General features: G+C 28.8%; 1 protein-coding gene and 1 long non-coding RNA gene across 2 annotated transcripts in view; one reads left to right on the forward strand and one right to left on the reverse strand.

Annotated features, from left to right (window-relative positions):
- LOC135924236 (uncharacterized) overlaps nucleotides 1-20,939 on the forward strand; it is a 98,509-nt gene extending 77,570 nt beyond the window's left edge. Inside the window, exons 15-17 of the mRNA XM_065459288.1 lie at nucleotides 13,909-14,081; nucleotides 15,393-15,572; nucleotides 20,482-20,939. Of these exons, the coding sequence (XP_065315360.1) occupies nucleotides 13,909-14,081; nucleotides 15,393-15,572; nucleotides 20,482-20,673 (545 nt within the window). The 3' untranslated portion in view covers nucleotides 20,674-20,939. The remainder of the gene's footprint in view (nucleotides 1-13,908; nucleotides 14,082-15,392; nucleotides 15,573-20,481) is intronic.
- Nucleotides 11,834-13,431, reverse strand: LOC135923807 (uncharacterized). The gene is made up of 3 exons (XR_010571274.1): nucleotides 13,050-13,431; nucleotides 12,103-12,367; nucleotides 11,834-12,012 (listed from the first exon to the last, which is right to left on the reverse strand). It is a non-coding gene; the product is annotated as an uncharacterized LOC135923807 (long non-coding RNA).

Below are 20,939 nucleotides of genomic sequence, written 5' to 3' on the forward strand. Positions count from 1 at the left end.
ATATTCCAATTATTACAATGTAAATTATTATTATTTATTATTTTTCACAAATGCTGATTTAAAAATAAACAACTCTATTTAAAAAAAAAACAATCCAAAAAGATGACTATTTTTTATAACAAAAATACACTAAAAATCCATATTATATTCACTGCCTACAGCAGCTTCACCCTTCAAAAGTAATTCTCTTCCTCCCTCTCCGCCTCCGACAGAATATAATCCAAGAAATCTCCAAATGTTCCTGGCCACTCTGCGCCGTTTGCCGCGTCATCCAGTGTTCCAAGTTCCTCGGAATCAATTGTCCAGTCTTCATCCAATACATTCCATCCCTCCTGTTCTCTTAGGCGCTCCTCCGGTAGTAACCCTCCCTCCGCCAATTCCCTTAATGCCTCTGTCTCACTTATTTCCTCTTGTTCTCGCTCCTTTCGGGATCAATTTCCACTTCCCCTGCCCCTACGCTGCATTCCACTATCGCTTGAGATTCAGCAGCCTAGGGTGGTTGTGGAAAATATGGGAAGTATGGTCGCTAAGGTGGAACTGGCTAACGGGAGGGAAGGCGTGAGGCACCGGGATAGCTATGCAGACGAATAGAGCAGGAAAAATTAAGGGGCATGTTGCGGAATATAAGGGGTCAGTAAGAGATTTCTGGTAAACATAGCTAACCAACATGCGGAGAAATTGGGTTTTCAAAGATTTTGAAGTCCATTTCATAGTAACGCCTCGGCAGACGACGTTGCTTGGATTCTCACCGGCCGGGAGAATTAAGAAATGTGCGGAGAATTATATTAGATGATCCTAGGGAGGCTTGCAGGGATGTGCGTCAGTGATACGGATGTGGGGAGTGGGGGCATATTTGTCGGTCGTATCCAAGGCGGAGGCAGACAGATATTGGAATGATGGAGCGAATGATGATGGGAGTACCCGAAGCCTGTCGTTCGGAGCAAGGAGGGGAGGATTGGAATGCGGCTGAATTGGGGGAATCCGGATCTCAAGCGATGGTGGAATGCAGCGTAGAAGCGGGGGAAGTGGCGGAAATCGATCCAGAGAGGAGCGAGCCTGGGGGACCATTGGAGCGAGAACAAGAGGAAATAAGTGAGACAGAGGCATTAAGGGAATTGGCGGAGGGAGGGCTACTACCGGAGGAGTGTCTAAAAGGACAGGAGGGATGGAATGTATTGGATGAAGACTGGACAATTGGTTCCGAGGAACTTGGAACACTGGATGACGCGGCAAACGGCGCAGAGTGGCCAGGAACATTTGGAGATTTCTTGGATTGTATTCTGTCGGAGGCGGAGCAGGAGAAAGAAAATTATTTTTGAAGGATGGAGCGGCTGTAGGCAGTGAATATAATATGGATTTTTAGTGTATTTTTGTTATAAAAAATAGTCATCTTTTTGGATTGTTATTTTTTTTTAAAATATAGTTGCTTATTTTTAAATCAGCATTTGTGAAAAATAATAATAATTGGATGGAATTTTTATTATACAAAGAGATGTTTTCGACTTTGTTTGAATATTTCGAATTGATAATGAAAAATTGGCTGAGTAGATTAATTAAAAAATTTTATTAAAGTGAGAATGATTATTACCATTTGTGTTCCTTAAATGCATAGAATTTAAATATATTCTTTATTAGTTGATTTCAGTGGCGTCACTAGGGAAGGGCGCGCAGGGGCTCTAGCCCCCTAAAAAAATTTTAATAGCCCCCTGAAGCATAATTTTTTTAAATGGCTCCTTAATATCCCCTTGAACTAAAATTAAATTGTTTTGATTGCCCCCTTAAGGATTTCTTTTTTAATTCTGTTGCGTAATATATAGATTTAATTTTATTATTTAAAAATTAATAAGACTATCAATTTTTATTAAATGATTACTATTTTAATTATTATAATATATATAAATTATTTCACTATGTCAGCTTGCAATCAAATTCTGCGTTAAAATTTGAATATCAATATCACTCACTAAATATTAATTTAGCATTATATAACCCTTAAATAAATACAATCATTTATTAATTTAAAATTAACAAATTTAATATTGTAAGCCAAGTTTAAAATCACTAATCAACTATATTATTCATTTTAAAATTTAATTACCATGCCTGTTCCTAAAAATATATTCAAGGTCCAATTAAGTATAGGAAATTTCTTTATAAATAAGTAGACATATAGTTTATAATCCCTTATTATATATAATAGGTTATAAAATATTGAGTAAAATACCACTTTTATAGACATATTTGACAGTTATATAATATATTACAGTTAATATTTTAATAAATTTTATTAATAATGTTAATAAATATAAGTAACAATTTGCATTCAAATCTTTAACGCTATCTATTTATTTAAAAATATTATTAAAATTAAACATCTTATTATTTATCTCACAATGTGTGTAATAAATTAGATATCTTTTCTTCTCTTTTTTTTACATGTTTCTAGCAAAGCTATTTTTTTATTATTTGAAAAACAGTTTCGAGTTAATTTTTTAATACGAATATATTTTTGATCTTATTATAAACTACTATTATATATATATAATATACAAACTCGAGGTGGTGCCACAATAATATATAAAATCTTAATTGCTTTCATCATATCATGGTTAAAATGTTTCATTTCTAATATGGCATCCTTTTTGTGTAAATAACTTAAGGCTTCAATATATTTACATAATATCTTCTAAAGATTTTTAGTGTTTTTGTTTTATCAATTTATCTAACATAATAAATTTTGATATGAGTTAACATCATGAGTGTAATAGCTATGATTGCAAATTAACCAGCATCTAATTTGTGTGGCAATGTAAGTTAAGATTATTACTACTCTGAGAGCATATGATTGCATTTAGATAAGCAATAATGGTCAACTGTGTAGTCGTTTATATATAATTAAAAATGGATAATCTTTTAGAAATTTAATATCTCACAATAATTTTCTCGATTACTTATCTACCATCATATCATCTAAGAGGAAGCTCTAACCACCATATAGTTTTATGATTTGGATTCGTCGTTTATAATCTCTTCTTCAAGAATTGTTGATTTGGTTAGGCCTATAAATTTTTCCTTATTAGTCCATTCTATAAAACATTGTCTAAAAAGGTAACAGAGAGTACTTATATTAGTTTCATGACCTTTTGTCAATGTAAGTTGATAAGAATAAGATTTTATCATTTGGTTTTTAAATACCATTATAAATTAAGGCATATGTATGAATTATTTAACCTTTTTTATCACTTGTAATTCTTTAGAAGCAAAATTTTTAATATCAGCAAGCAATAATATTTTATACTATAATAAATAGATTTTGTATTAAAATATATTATTTTTAGAAATGTCTTGTATTGTTTTAATTATTTATATACTAGTTTATTTTGTATGCATATTATAATAAATGACAAAATATGAAATTCAGAATAATTGTTTAGAGTTAGCAAATTTTTAAAAAGTATAATATATTAATATAAAACCCGGCCGAAGACCCGCAAATTAGGGGGTATGTGGGGTGCGATAGTAAAGGCTAGCGATGCCCCTGGTTGATTCAGTTTTTAAGTCTTCTTTATATCTTACATTGAATGATGATTGTAAATTTGCAATATTATGAAATGTGGCCCAACATAAATTACCAGAATAGATGTTTCATAACCCTTATTGAACCCTTAAATTTCATTCAATATATATTCTTTTAATCTCTTACTTTTTATTATATTTGTGTAAAAGTTTATCAAAAAGTTGAACTCCAATCTATATACAAGTTTATCTTTATTTATTTTAAGAAAGCTTATCGAGATACTTTTTATTTCAACATTATTTACAATAGATGATCGTCCTTGAAAAGAAGATATAAAAGACAATAAAAAGATAAGCGTTCTCAAAATAACTTTAAAAAAAATGCAAATTAACAGTTAATTAATGACAAAAAATATAGATCCGTAAACTTGAAAAATACAACCTGGGGGGAAGGGGAAGATCATCTATCATGAATGCAACCCCTGCCCCTATTTACTAAACATTTACAATCGTTTCACAAAATGCCCTCTATCTCGTCGTCTGTGAAACCGATATCTGGCATGTTATTGGGTTCCCTCCTTGTGCTGTCTATATGGGCTACACTATTCACCAATTGTTCTCTCGACCCACATTGGGACCAATTCTGCAAATGATTCATCGGCTGACATAAATAACACGTTCTTATCGGGTTTTCTCATTTTTTCAGAGTTCACAGGTTGTTCCCGCAATTAAGGTAGTTCAGAATGCCTTTCAACATGTATGGAATAATATGTAGCCCCTATGAGACTATGTGCAGAACATGGATACGCATCTGTTAGTTGAAAGTAATTGAAATCCAAGGGAAACCATACGATTGAGGAAAATCACGTGGAAACAACGACTCTGGCTGCCGTAAGGAGAAACCCAATGGCATGCTGGATATTGCTTTCGGAAGACAAGATACAGGGTATTTTGAGAGACAATTGATAGGACGGCGATTTTAAAGGGTTTATTAATCTAGCCTGTCATGCATAGGGATGGAAAAAAATAATATTAAAAAGGCATGTTTTTTTTTCAACAAAAAGCAAGAAAAAAATATTTTAAAAAACATCAAGAAAAATAGGAAAAAACGAAAAAGAAAAATGTGAAAAAACTAGTGCTGTAAAGTAACAGCATTACCTTTTGAGGAAAAGAAACGCTATTCATTGTTTTTAAAGGTAACGAATAACGCGTTCTTTTTTAAGTAACGGTAACGCAAAAACGTTACTCGTTACTTCAAATTTTTTCTTAAAAAAGATGGAAAATATGTTTTATCATATATTATATTTTTTTTACCCCATCAATTGTATCTTTATTTTATTTATTACATTTTTGTTGTTGTTTTTTTTCCATATTACTATTTTATTTTTTTTATAATCTATCTTTATTTATAAAAAAATTAGAGGTTCTACTTTGATCGTATTTTCGTCCATTTAGGTCAAAATCGACATCATTATTAATACGAATTTTTATGCCGGTAATTATTGTATTAATGCTTTTATTTAATATATCAGATAAGTTATATTTTAACAATATTTAAGATATAATCTTAATTTATAACTATTAAATGGACCAATCAGAAAAGTGGACGAATTTACGAACAAGTGACTTTACGATCATAGTTAGGCAAATCTAAAATTATTTAAAAAGTTATAAAAATAAAAATATATAATTAATTAAAAATTTTGACTATTTGCGTTCCCCGAGTCGTAGTTATGTCAAAATATTTCAAGTTAAATTTTTTCTCAAATAAAAAGAAATTCCCTATCCTCGTTTGTGAAATGCCTTGATTTACCTAGGATTCTTAGAGTTTTAGGAAAAATAACCATTTGTTGGCTATTGGGGTAAATATGCAATTGTTGAAATCTTGTATTTTTTAATTTTTTTTGATTTGGCATTGGTTAATAAATTTGTGTTGGAAGGAAATGATGAGTATAAGTAAAATTCCATATTGAAAATTTACCCAGGACTCGAGGAATTGCAGTCATTCCGTCAGATCTTATTTCGCCACCTGGGGATAGGCTGGTGAGCTCAAGATAGTTAGGTATATAGCAGCTGTTTAACATTTATTGAAGTATGGCGTTGATGCCTACCTTGTCTATACAAACAATTCAGGCTGTGTATGCCCTTCGAATCCACTGGAGTATTAAATTTGATAGTGTGTGAGGCGGGACGATATTAAACCTAGGCATAATCAATTCGGGACTCAATTGTTTATCTGATAAAATATAACCAAGGTTACAACTAAGCGCTTCTAACTATTCGTGACCACCAATATGTTCTGATTGGAGAAGTTGGATTAGTGTTGTTAAACGGTTCATTTTCAGCCGATTTTTTAAAACGGCTAACTCGATATTTTAACCAGAAAAATATTGCCCAAGCCTCGAGATTTCGTTAATGTGTGCCTAGACCATAGTTCCTTCTATGAGCAAAATCTTCAGGCTTGCATAAGATCTTTCTGGATGAAATATTGAGTGGCCGTTTTTAAAAATAGGCTTAAAACGAGCCATTTAACAACACTAAATTGAATACAGTTCTGATATCATTGATTGGAAGTTGTGTATTAACGAAGTAAAAAGCTTTTTATGGGTGATAATTATCGGGAAAGAAGTGTTTGAGGGTGTGTTGTCCTCCCATTTATTTATTGCGTCATCGGTCATCCAAGAAATAGTAGAATGGGTGTAATTAAGCCTGAGATCATAGAGTTGTTTATCTGAATGATAAATGATTATAAAGCTAGAAAGTTAAGTGAAACAAAGTCTAAACCACCTTGATTTAGCAGGTAATTAGGTGAGTGACCAGTTGAATGGATAATTCAATATTTAAAATTTTATCTATATTTTGAATTTATCCTGAATTTTAGTTATGAAATTGTTGCTTGAGAAGAAGGACGAAGAAGAAAATATGTTAAAATTTGAAATTTAAAGACATTTACGATTAAAAATAGACACTAATGAGCTGAGATTGTTAATATAATCAATATTGAATCAATCATGGTATGTTGATATTATCTAATATTTTAATTTATTTTATAAAAAATATTTGTCAATAGTGGTTATTTCTTCATATGAAGATGATTTAACTCTGCCCTGCCCCCAGTATGAAGCATTTTTTAAACTAATAAAGAAAATCAAGGGTACGAAGTCTAAACTTTGTAAATGTGGATTGTGCCTTAATTTTATTTTAACATCAATGTTTAGCAGCTCAAATCCAAAAAAAAACATGAAGGTAAAAATAATAAAATCATAATAAAAATGATTAATGAGGTATGAATGAATATTCTTGTGAGGATGATCAAATAAGTATTTTTGAAAATAAAGATCATTCTTTAAATATTTATTTTATAAATTTCCTCAATTAAAATTTTTATTTATTAAATACAATACAACCTAGAAGTTGGCAATGGACGGATTTTTAGCCCATTCCACTCGCCCAATCTTTAAATAAATATATACCCGCCCTCCCCTTAATCTAAAATTATTTCCGCCCGCCTAGTAGTCTAAAAATTTTTACCCAGACCTACCCATAAAAAATTTAAATATGCCCAACTTTTAATTTTTTTAAGTATCTAAAAAAATAATTTTGTTTCAGCGCTGCACCCTCCAAAAAGTTTTATCCTGTCCATCCCACCCATCATCGTGGATCTCTCACATATTATTACAGTATCACTTAATCTCCTCAAATGTGAGATTTACTCCCTAAATCCTACATCCATTCAGACAACACATACATGTCATTAACAGAGATGAGATGACGGATCACCGATAAGGGGTGAAAAGGCCATCGAAACTTTTTTAAACAAATCCCTTAACAATTTGTCTAAATTAAACATATTATTTAATTACCTCCCTCGCCTAGCTTCTCAAATTGTTATCAATAATGTATCCACTCCTATTGATCCTGACCTATCCCAGGTTCTTACCTTTTAGGAAGGCAACAGCTTATCTACCCTCTATCGTCCTGCCTCCAGCATTCAAAAAGACTGGGATGCTCCTTTGATCGCCCTTTCACCTGAATATCTTATTTTGAACAGGCCCTTTATGGAAAATCCCAATATCAAAATTCTAAATGCTAACTCAGGCTATGAATGGCTAGACGCCATCCCCATTTCCTATATTGGCCTGCTTCATGATTGGTGAACAGCTACACATATCAATAGCCCTTCGCTTTGCCTGTAATGCTGTAGTAACCTCCATTTGCTTCTATTGTGGCCAATCGAATCGAAAGCCCGCCATCCCTTGCACTGCAATTTATCCCGTGACGACAACCCCGTCATATATCCATCAACAACATTCTCATAGCTGCCCTCAAAAAAGTTAATATCCCATCCACCCTCGAACCAGTGGGCCTTTCAAATGAAAACGCCATTCGTCCTGATGGTATATCCCTCTACACTAACGGCTCCCGCTGACTTGGGACTATACTTGTTTTCGATTTTGCAGCAAAGTCTTAAAAAAAACAAATGCTGATGTCATCAACACTGTGTTCAGAGTTGGACAGTACCGCAAATACTTGTATCTAAGATACAAGATTCTTTTGTATCTTGTACTCAATGGTTAATGAATTTAGCAAATCAGATTGTCACAGAAGGTACTATTCCCGAGGACTGGCGAAGAAGTATAATTATCCCAGTATACAAGGGGAAAGGTGATCCTTTAGATTGTGGGTCTTACAGAGCTATTAAACTCTTGGAACATGCAATGAAAGTATTTGAGAGAGTGTTAGAAAAGCGGATAAGGGAACAAATCAAAATTGATGAAATGCAGTTTGGTTTTACATCGGGAAAAGGCACGACAGATGCAATTTTTGTGGTGAGACAAATTCAGGAGAAGTATCTTGCGAAGGAAAAGAAACTCTATTATGCTTTTGTTGATTTGGAGAAAGCATTTGATAGGGTGCCGCGTGAGATTACAAGATGGGCCTTGAGAAAATCCGGTGTGGAGGAATGGTTAGTTACCGCAGTGATGGCAATGTATGTTGGAGCACAAACAGCAGCACGGACGGATCATGGTGATAGTGACAGCTTTGAGGTGAAGGTAGGACTTCATCAAGGATCCGTGCTGAGTCCATTATTATTTATCTTAGTAATGGATGTGGTGGCTAGAGAAATGCGTGAAGGACTTCCCTGGGAGATATTATATGCAGATGACCTTGTATTAATGGCAAACAGTGAGGGAGAATTGAGGGATAAAGTTAGTAAATGGAAGATGACTATGGAAGCAAAGGGCCTGAAAATGAATGCATCAAAAACAAAGGTGATGATTGGTGGAGAAAATCTAAAGATAGAAGAATCAGGTAAGTGGCCTTGTGGTGTATGTGGGAAAGGAGTTGCTAGAAATTCTATCCAATGCACCAGATGCCAGAAATGGGTACATAAAAGATGTAGTGGGAAAAAAGGCAGTTTGATGTTAGAAAGAATGACCTTTATTTGTAAAACATGCATGAAAGGGATACATAATAATGATAACCTAAAAAATGGTGGTCTGGATATTGGCAATGGGTTAACCCTAGAAAAAGTGGATAAGTTTTGTTATTTAGGTGATATGCTAAACGCAGATGGTGGTGTAGATTCTGCTGTTGTTGCAAGGATCAGACAAGCTTGGAAGAAGTTCAGAGAGATGTCATCTATTCTTACAAATAAAAAAGTTTCTCTGAAGTTAAAGGGGAAAGTTTACGTAAGCTGCGTGAGGAGTTGTTTAGTTTATGGCGGTGAAACATGGGCAATGAAAGCAATTCACGAAGCCAAATTAGAAAGAACAGAGATGAGGATGGTTAGATGGATGTGTGGGGTATCTCTGAGAGAGAGAAAAACTAGCAAGGAATTGCGAGCAAGATTAGGTATAGAAATGATTGGTATGGTAATGCGACGAAATAGACTAAGATGGTTTGGGCATGTGGAACGTATGACAAGAGATGACTGGGTAAAGAGATGCACAATGATGGAAGTAGGAGGATCAAGACCTAGAGGAAGACCCAAGATGACGTGGACAAATGTGATAGCGGCGGATATGAGAAGCTTGAATCTTACAAGTATTGATGCTCAGGACCGTCAAAAATGGAAAAGAAAAATCAGAGGGAAAACTGGCCTACCCGGGTAAACCTGGAAATCGCCATAAAACGGAGAAGAAGAAAAACTCAGTATCTTTTTGACATTTTTAATAAGATACTAGTATCTGTATCTAAGATCTTTTATTCTGAAAAGAAAAACTTTACACATCACAGTTTATATTTTATTTTCCTCGAGAATTTTGTATTAATTTTATTTTTTTTCACCATATTTTAAATATGACAATCAAAAATAGCTGGAAAATTTACGACTCATATTAGAGATCTGCAAAAGTAGGCCCGCCCCGAAACCGGCTTGGTCCGAACGGGCTTCGGCCGTGCCTATTTTAAAAAATAAATCAGGTGCTGGGTCGGGCTTAATATTTTTTAAGAAAATTCCTGCTGGGTCGGGTCGGGCCTTAGAAATTTTTTTAAATATGTCTAAAATTATCAATTTTATGTTAAATTTTTTATGTAAAATAAAAGTATTATCAAAAGCTAAGATTATATTTTATATATATATATATAAATGTTACTCGATAGATATCATTACTATTTTATGTAATATTTTTTAATTTGTAGGATGATTAACACTCATGGTAGTGAAGAAGCAAGTAGTGAAAAAATTAAGAAATTAAGTTCCCGTGAATCAAATCCCAATATTAAAATTTTATATGGAAATTTTTTAAAAATAAAAGTTAAAAAAGACAATGTACAGGCTAAATGTATAAACCTTTATATACAAAAAAATGATAAAGGTTTAAACCAAATTTTGTTTAACATATTAATGTATATTATTAATGTGTGGTTTAAAGTAGCATGAGTTATCTTAAAAATTCAATTTTAAAATATTTTCTACCTTTATTAAAAGCTGCCCAAGATGTGAAAGAAAGAATTTTCCTGTGATATGAATATAATGAGGCTTTTTTGACATCAATATTAAAAACTTATGGATTGAGTCAGATGATAAAAAAAAATACTTTCAAAATATATTAATAAAAGAAGCCCTAAATATAGTACCAGGTTATAAACAAGCTCCTATAACACCAATAGATTTAACATCTAATAAAAAATGATGATTATTTTTCTTTTGTGAAACAAATGTTGCTGAGTTCAATAATACAAATAACATTGAACTGGAAGTTCAAATTATATTATAGGAAGTTCGAAATACATTATAAATGCTTAATTATTATCCTTCCATTTAGGAAATATTTTATAAATAATACCTATATCAGCTTCAATTGAAAGGTTATTTAGTTTTGGCACAATATTAAGTACGCCGAAACGGCAAAAAGGACTGATGATAGATTATTTGAAAAATTTGATTATTTTATAAAATAATGAATCTTAAATACTCTTTTGCAAATTAATATATCAACTCTTATTAAAAATACTAGTCTACCTTCCCTATCTATGCTAAGAATGGGCTATTACTAATAATAAAATATCTGATTATTATAAATAACTCATCATTAAATATTTTATTAATTATTGTTAATATTCATTCTTATTATATGTGTGTGTTATGTTCTTCAAAAATAAAGAATAAAAACTGTATTTTATAAACTATTGTAATTTGAATTTAAAAGTATCTTATATTTAAGATACTCTAATTAGGCAAACGATACAAGTATCTTTTATCTTATTTTGTAAAAGATACTAGCATCTGTATCTAAGATTCATTCTTTCACAATGAATCTTTATCTAGATTCTTTTTCCGGAGGACCTGCCCAACTCTGACTGTGTTTATACCAAACGTTACCAATACCTTAGGCATGTTCGGAAGTGAGACACTCAATTTCATTAGAAACATAGGGAAAAAATAAAATAATCTCTGTGACCCCAATGAAGGATTTTACCTTCATCAGCAGATTTCTCTTGAAATTTGCCTGTCCAATTTTATCACTCTTTAGGGTGATTTGTACCTATTTTAAAATCTTTTTAATGTCTTTAAAAAATATATATTTTTTTGTATATAATTTTTAATATAATCTTATTTCTTTTTTTTTTAATTTATTTTTAATTTAATATTGTTTGTATTTTTATTTAAAATATGTCATAAATTTAATTTTATAAAATAATTGAAACTGTTTTTTAAATAAATTATTTTAAAAAAAAATGTATAAATATTATTAAAAAATTATGAAATTATTATATTAAGGATAAAACATATTCGATTTAAATTAAGGATTAAGAATTTTGATCATATTTATTGATATTATGTAATTATAATGCAAAAATAATAATGCATCTTCATTTTTTGGATTCAAACACAATCTTCTTTTTCTAATTTCAGCAATACTAAATCCTCGTTCATAAGAGCACTTGTTGCTGGCCAATATTTTTCTAGCTAAATTGGAAGACTTTTTTCTTGTTGTTCCACTAAAGTAGGATATCGGTTTGATGTATATTCTATTCCTCAAGTGAAATCTTTAAATAAATAATGAAACCATTTAAATAAAAAAAATTAATTTAAAATTTAAATTAAATGTTTATAAATTGTAAACTAAACTAAATTACCTAGAATCTTCCTATATTTCGTTACTTTAAAATTTAAATATTTTGTCATTAGAACCCAGAGGGATAATAGCATTGAAAAGATATTTTTATTCGCTTTCATATGTCCTTGTTAGATATTTCTTGTAAAAGAATTAAATCTCTCCAACCCTTGATGCGAGGCCAAGATAGAGGGATGTATAATTTTGAAATACTCAAAATCATTTTATTGTCTTCATTTGATACTCTTGTCTAGATATTTTTTTGGAATAATGTTTAACCTCCACCCCTTCATGATATAAACCAGAAAACATAGATTAATGATTAATTTTAAAAAATTATGCTTGCTTGTACACTTAAAAATAAAAATAAATAGTAAAATTTTTTGAGCAATATATTATATTTTCTAAGAAATTCAATTCTGGAAAGAATTAAAATTTTTATTTAGCAAAATCATCATTTGGGAATTTAGTGAAAATTATTAGTAGTTTTAATTCTCAGTAATTAAGGGGGAAAAAATACTGTAATTTAGCATTACATGCGTCAAAATTAATGCTTGCCAAAGTTTTACAAACTTTGTGCTTAATGTTACCTCTTAATATTTGATTCAGATTCCTTCTAAATTTTTTGAAAATATATCTAATATATTATATTCTAAGTAAACAGAAAAGATAAAAAAATCTCTATAAAGATCGTAAAATCATAAGATTCAAAAATATTTGAAATTGGGGAAATCCTTTATTTCACTTATATGTAATTTATTTTTGAATCGCCATGCAAAATCGATGAAGACTAATGAGTAATGTTATATTTTTTATTTAGCTTATAACTCTTATTTATTTCTGACCATCAAATTGATGTTAAAAATATTAAGTACTCATCAGACAATAAATATTGGCGCAAACCAGATAACAATTTCGCCAGTAATATTTAATTAATGAACTCAATGATCAATAATATATTAATAAAACCTGGACTCCTTGTCGCTCTTCTTAATAAAACTTCGAAGAAAAATAGGACAGGATATCAGGAAAATTTTATTCCAATAAAATTTTTTATAAACTAAATCTAAGTTCATTAATCATTGATTCAATTAATAGGATCATATAGATAAATGTTTCAAAATAAAATAGTAACTATTAGCAATTAGCGCGATATTGCGCTATAATATCTTCGCGATATATGTCGCGAAATCGTTTCGCTATATCCGTGATTTGAGTTGTGTCATAATGAATTCGCGATAAAAGTTTCACTGAATTGACATGAAACCAATATTGATTTGATGAAATAAATTTAAATCCATCACTTATATCTTTCATTGAATAAAATACTTAACTGTTAGGCAAAAATGTATTTTATAGGGTGGGAGTGATTTTTTTTTCAAAAACATTTTAGGTTGACTGATAATGTTTTTCCAAAACCATGGATAGAAAGGCTAAAAAATTGAAAAAAAAACTATAATGTGGCAGGTTAAAAAATTTTTTAACAATGGGCAGGCAAGATAAGGGTTAAAACCTCGTTGATTGATGACCTCTAATGTACATTATGCTTGGATATAATTCTTTATATTATGTGGTAATGAATCTTGCATGTAAATATTAAAACTCTAGGCTTTATTATTTTCGTTCGTTTAAATTATGATAAAGTTGAATTTTTCTTATTATAACTCAATATAGAGTCATAAATATTTTCTTCATTATTATAACCTTGAAAATGACAACTAGTCATTTTATTTAAAATTTTTATAGTGATGCTCAAATTATATGTGCTTCATTGTAAATAAAACCATTTATAAATCGAATGCTACAAATATTTATAAATATTAATTAGATAAAAGGAAAAACAAAAAATTATTTTCCCGTTCTGTGTGGCGAGCTATCAAAGATGCTGGAACGGATGAAGCGACACTTGAAAGATTAAAAAGTGGAAAATTTATTCCTGGTGCTATATGGCATGTTTACGAACCAAAAGATGTCCCCAGAATTAGAGAGTTTCTCAAAAAGGTTCATTTTATTTATTAAATTAAATCCGCTCTTATTTTTAATTTGGTTGGGATTTTCAGTTTTTGAAGTGATAATAATGTGATTATTGAGGTTTGCATTGGCGTTACAACGGGCCAGGGGAGCGTGAAATTTCTCTGGAATATTTGTCAGCTTTTGTAAATTAGTAAAGTATTTTTTATAAATAAAAAGAAAGTAATACTGACTATAGAAGTTAAATTAAAATTATTTTAAAAAAAATTTAATCCGGCCATTTTCAAAAAGCCAGCATACAACATTCCAATAAAAGTTATTGTAAAAATGGTCAATCAAAAAAATCTTGAATGCAGAGCTGACTCTACCAATAATTGGACTATACTTAAAGTTTTAATCTTTTTATAATAAGTAAAATGTGTAAAAAACGATAATTTCGAAAATAAACCCCTTTTTTGCTTAAAAAATACAAGTGAAGCAAGATAGGTAGACTGGAAATTAAAGACTCAAATTGGCGCCAATTTTTATTATTTTTTGATAGCCCTTTAGAGATTTTTTTTACCTACAATATGATATATTATACATTATTTTACTATAAATAGTTTTTGAGATATAAGCATTTTAAAAATTTTACAGATTCCAAAGTGGCTCTTTTTTGCACTTTTAAACCCTTATATCTCGGGAACCAAGTGTGCTAGCGAGCTAAAATAAACGGCTTTCTCATTTATATACCTATCTAAATAATTCCAGAAATTTTTAACAATTTTAAAAGGGGTCGGCCGAAAATGTTCATTTTTTGGTCGATTTGACATGGAATTGACATTTAATTAAATATATATTTAAAAAGAAAGAAATAGGAAATTGTAAAATATAAATTAATATAAACAATAATATTTTTCTAAAATATATCCGCCGTCTGCATTTTTTGGCTTTAGAGGGGGGGGGGGGGTTTGTCTACCCCCCCCCTTCTGCTGCGTACGTGCTTGTAATTTATTAATAATTTATTCTATAAATTGAGCAATAAATAAATTATAAACGTTTAAAAACTTTATAAAATTGTGATATATATAAAATCTAAATTACCGAAAAAAAAATGTTAAAAATATTTGGTATATTTTTTTAAATGCACCTTAGATTGGTAGTGGTATAAATAAAATATAAAGTTAAGATAATTATATTAAACGATAAATATAACAAAATAACTAAAAATATTTAGAGTTACTTGAGTATGTTTCGCGAAAAATATAACATTGAAATAATGATCGTTATTAATATAAGATTTTAATTTATTTAAATAAAGATCATTATTTGATTTTGTTAAGCAATTTAATATATCAACAGTTATCAAGAGAGAATGGCAATGCCGAGTTCTTGCCTCACCACGATCCTATACACGATCAAGAAGCCTATTTAAATGATGAATGCAATAAAAGGCTGAAACTTGAATACGGAGTTCATGGAATGGTGTTGATTCAGTGTTTGGGCGATGCCATTTTTATTCCTGCTGGAGCCCCTCATCAAGTTTTATAATATATAATAAAGATCTGTACAGCTCGCAGGATAGACAAAAAATTCGGGCTGGATAGCATGATCCGAAATTTTTTATTTGTACATATTTATTTACAGGCCGGGTCAGTGTCTACATGGCCGGGGTGGGTAGGAGACAAATATCTCCAAAATATATTGGCTTTGGGGGGGGGGAGTAGGCATTAACTTTTGGGGGGTAGTTTTTGACTTTAATTATACCCTTTTTAAATTCAATAATTGATACGATTGGATCTCTCTATTAACAAATAATTAAAAAAACTATAAAATTTTTCTTTTTAAATTTTAAGCCTTTTTATTAATTTTTTTACCATAATATTTTACAATTTCACACTTAAAATATTAATATTATTCTTATTTATTAATTATCTAAAAGTATGGAGGGTAAACATATATGATTAATTTTAATAATAAATTTCAGTAAGAATATAATAAATCATTTAAAATTTTAGCAATATACTTTAAATATTATTATTAAAAATAAGATTTTCGATAGGTAAACAAATTTTAACTATATTCTTTATTTAATAATTAGCAAACATCCGAAGTTATTGAAGATTCCCGGATTATATTTTCTTCTCATTCAATGAATCACAATGGAGTAGCCCAAACATCTCTTCAATTGTCGATTGATTATTAGCAAGAATTAGAGATTTAATTGTTTTTTCTAACTTAAATAGGCCTGAAAGGATTTTGTTGTGAAATTATAAATGGTAGCTTATTATAAGATTTTTTATTAATATCACTATAGCATCGTGGTTTGGCGAAGCCGCAGGCCGCGGAATTTTTTTTAGGGTTTAAAAGGATCGAAGGATCGTTCATTAATAAAAGGATCTTGTTCTTTTATAAAAGGATCTTGATCACGATCCTCATTTTAAAATAGGAGATTCGGCCTATCTGCCAAAATTAGGATTGAATCGAGTATCGTCGATCCTTTAACAAATTTGATAACTTCATAATCAATAGAATATAAATTTTAAACTATAACACATACACTTGTGGATATATAATTTAGAAGACAAAGGACATCATCCTCTATACTGTAAATAATACAAAAGCTGATAAGCACGGCAATGAACTGTTAACTTTCTTATTCATGGTGGCGTAGGCATGCCCCATGAAAATTTTTTTTAAAAAAATTATTTTTTTATTTTAATTTACTAAATTGACTATAAATGCTTGTAATTCTAAAAACATGTTATTAATTTATTATAAATAATAATTGATTTACGCAAGGCCTATTAGTAGAAAGGCTGCATGATACGAAAGGCTAAAAAATAACAAAGAAAATGATTAATGAGAATTTTGATTGATTTATTGCTTTTTTACGAGAAAAATATAAATAACATTCATTACTACATTATAATATATTAAAAAATTGGAAATTTTAAGATCTTTTCAATTTTTTTATTAATTTTTTGTAATAATTTGCAGTTTTAATTTAATTATATTAATTTATAAATTAAATTATATTTCGTTAAGATTTTATTAAATACAATTTTAAAAAATGGAATTTTTGAATTTTTAAGTTTTTTTTTTCAAAACTAAATTGATAGTAAGTATAAAGATATTATAAGTACTGGATTACGAAGTAATTAACAAATATAAATTATATGATAAAATTTTTTTTAAGTTTTCGGTTCGAAAAATTTTTTTTTATCGTGAAAACATTCAAAGGGAAAATGCTAACATTTTAAATGTAATTTCAAATATTTATATATCATTGAACTCAGAATTAAATTTCCAATCCAAAAATGCTTAGATGTTTTTACGTTTTCGGTTCGAAGATATTTTTGTCGCGAAAACACTCAAAGGGAAAAGGCTAACATTTTAAAAGTAATTTAAAATATCTATCATTGAACTGAGAATAAAATTTCCTATCTAAAAATGCCTAGATGTATTTTTTTACGTTTTCAGTTCGAAAAATATATTTTTTGTCGAGAAAACATTCAAAGGGGAAAGAATTTTAAACGTAATATCAAATTTTTTATATCATTGTACTCAGAATTAAAATCTCTATTCAAAAATGCTTAGATGTATTTTTACGTTTCCGGTTTGAAAAATATTTTTTTGTTGCGAAAACTTTCCTATGGAAAAGGAAGGCTAACATTTTAAACGTAATTTCAAATATTTATATCATTGTACTCAGAATTAAAATATCTATTCATAGATGTATACTTTCAGGTTAGAAAAAAATTTTTTTGTTGCGTTCCTAGGGAAAAGGTTTACATTTTAAACGCAATTTTAATATTTTTATATCATTGAACTCAGAATTAAATTTCCAATCTAAAAATGCTTAGATGTGTTTTTTTACTTTAATTCTGAGTTCAATGATATAAAAATATTTGAAATTAGGTTTAAAATGTTAACCTTTTCCATGTTTTCGCGACAAAAAAAATATTTTTCGAACCAAAAACGTAAAAAAATACATTTAAGCATTTTTAGATAGGAAATTTTATTCTGAGTTCAATGATAGATATTTGAAATTACTTTTAAAATGTTAGCCTTTTCCCTTTGAATGTTTTCGCGACAAAAAAAATATCTTCGAACGGAAAACGTAAAAAAATACATCTAAGCATTTTTGGATAAGAAATTTAATTCTGAGTTCAATGATATAAAAATATTTGAAATTACATTTAAAATGTTATCATTTTTTTTTTGAATGTTTCCGCGACAAAAAATATTTTTCGAACCGTAAACTTAAAAAAAATCATTTAATTTATATTTGTTAATTACTTCATAATCCAGTACTTACAATATCTTTATACACTCAATTTAGTTTTGAAAAAAAACTTAAAAACTTACCATTTTATTAAAATTGTATTCATATAAAATCATAACGAAATATAATTTAATCAAAATTTTAATTTAAAAATTAATATAATAAAATTTTAAAACCGCAACTTATTACAGAGAATTAATAAAAAAAATTAAAAAGATCTTAAAATTCCAATTTTTTAATATATCAGTATTTGTAAATTTTTATATTTTTTTAAATAAATTATATTTCTTTGTATTTGCAGCACTGGAATTTTATATATCAAGCAAGTTAAAAGATTCAGCAGATGCAGAGAATCTTTTGCAGACTATTATATAGCCACAATTTTTAATATCAATTCAATGTGTTTATTTTTTATTTAATTATACATATGATTTTAGCAAAATGCTACAAAAAATTGATTTGTATTTAAGGGAGATTATGAATAGAGCAAAGGATTTTGTTGAAATATTAACAAATATCAGAGAGAATGTGGATGAAAAATTTCATGAAATAATGAGAAATTACAAGAGATTACTATTGGGATTGAAATTTTTTTCATAATTTTATTTTTAAAGGCTTTTATTTTCTTTTGCCTATTGAGTCTAAAGTGTTGATTACACTTGAAACGCGAGAGGATATTAAGAGATGAAGTAGGCTCATATTATAAGTTATTTTTGATGTCGGATTTTAGTATAAAAATCTTGACAGAATAGATCATTTTTGAGAACAAAAAATACTATTCAGGCTCCTTCCACCTTTAGATTTCCTACACAATATTAAAACATTATTAATTATTTTAGCTAACTTAATTAGTACCTGCACTAATAAAAGGTCTTTTTTCAACTTTAAAAAGGTTAAAAACGTTTATGGATTAACCCTATTAAATAATAAAATTATTCTAGATAAAATTCTAGATGAATTAGCTAAATCTCAGAGAAAAGTAGACATCCCTATTTAAATAAAAATTTGCAATATGATTATACTAGTTTTAATATATAATATTTGTAATCAATTTTTTTCGTAAAATGAATTCTTAGTTAGAACATTTATATAATTTTTGTATTAACTCTTAAAATTCATGCAATTATTACTATTATTAATCAAAGTACTGTGTATTATTTATATTTTGATAATATCGTCATATTTTTTTAAATATCATTATTTGCATAAGAATTACTTATGTTTTATGTAATTGTTAAATTACATTTTTTTAAATAAATATAATTTTTATACAATAAAATTTTTAATATTATAATCTGTATAATATCTACATTTTTATTTATTTTAAACACTAAAAAATAAATACATGATTAAATAAAGGGATTTTATTTATGGTAAAGCAGAGACTGCACGGGTTTAGGGCGGGCGGGGCCATATTTTAATTTTTTAAATATACACGGGGGGCATAAAATTTTTTTAAAATAAATTCCGGGTAAGACCAAATATTTGAAATCGCCATTATTAGCTATAAAATTAAATATAATATATTTTAAACCGGGCCGTGCAAATGATACCTCTTCTCTCTGGTAAAGAATTTTAATAAATAAAATCTATAATAAAAAAACTAAAATTTTGTTATATGCAAATATTTAAAATAATTTTAACATAACCTAATATAAGCAATTCAGTGTTCATAAAAATGAAAGATTTGGAGGGCGAAGCCCCTTCCCCCAAAAATTTTTTTACCCCCCCCCCCTTTATGAGAACATCCTGGCTGGTAGGGAGGTTTGCCTACATAAAATTTTCTGCCATGTAGACGCTGGGCCGGGTCATTAAACCTTTTCAAAAATCTTAGTGTGCAGGGCTGATTTCTACTATTACTTGTGTAACTTAAAATATTTTCAATTTAAAAGTTGGGAAATGTTTCAATAAATATATTTATAAAATTTGGACTAAATATATTTTTAAAAATTTGGAAATTGGAATTATACAGAGTTCACAATTATTTTTAATTAATTTATGTTATATTGATTAAAATGAATTTTTAACCTAAAGATTTCCACTGAAATTAGATCGTTTATTAAAAAGAAGATTATATTAGTTATATTTACTCAAATAAAGAAACATAAAATTATCATTTGATTTAATACATGATATATAATTTTATTCATATTTTTAATAAAGGTTAGGAATTTATATTCTTGCATCAAAATAGCTGAAGATTTTGTTTCACCCGAACATTTGACAAGCTGTTTAAATTTAACAGATGAGTTTAGGAAGCTTTCCGATAACCATTCTAATCATGAGGACAAATTGCAAATCAAAAATATTATATATCACACTATCAAAGATGTTTGCTCCATATTGAATCAATAGATATTTTATGATGAATTCTAACACTTGATGTATTTTGTTTCTCGTCAAAGAGATATGTGACCTCCTTTAAATACAACCAGTCACAAAATGATAACCTTCCCTTCCTGCTATGTATGTTTAAAATTGGTATCAATAGCTAAATGTAAAATCTCAACACACTTTCGTTCAAACTTAATTTATTTTGTATTTATAAAATTTTTGCTCTTATATTTTGATATTTATATTATTTTAAAAAATAAAAGAAACGCTTATTAGTTAAAATTAAC

The sequence above is a fragment of the Gordionus sp. m RMFG-2023 genome, chromosome 2 (assembly GCF_954871325.1).
Source record: "Gordionus sp. m RMFG-2023 chromosome 2, tfGorSpeb1-WG-v2, whole genome shotgun sequence".
In the NCBI taxonomy this organism is placed as follows: domain Eukaryota; kingdom Metazoa; phylum Nematomorpha; class Gordioida; order Chordodea; family Parachordodidae; genus Gordionus; species Gordionus sp. m RMFG-2023.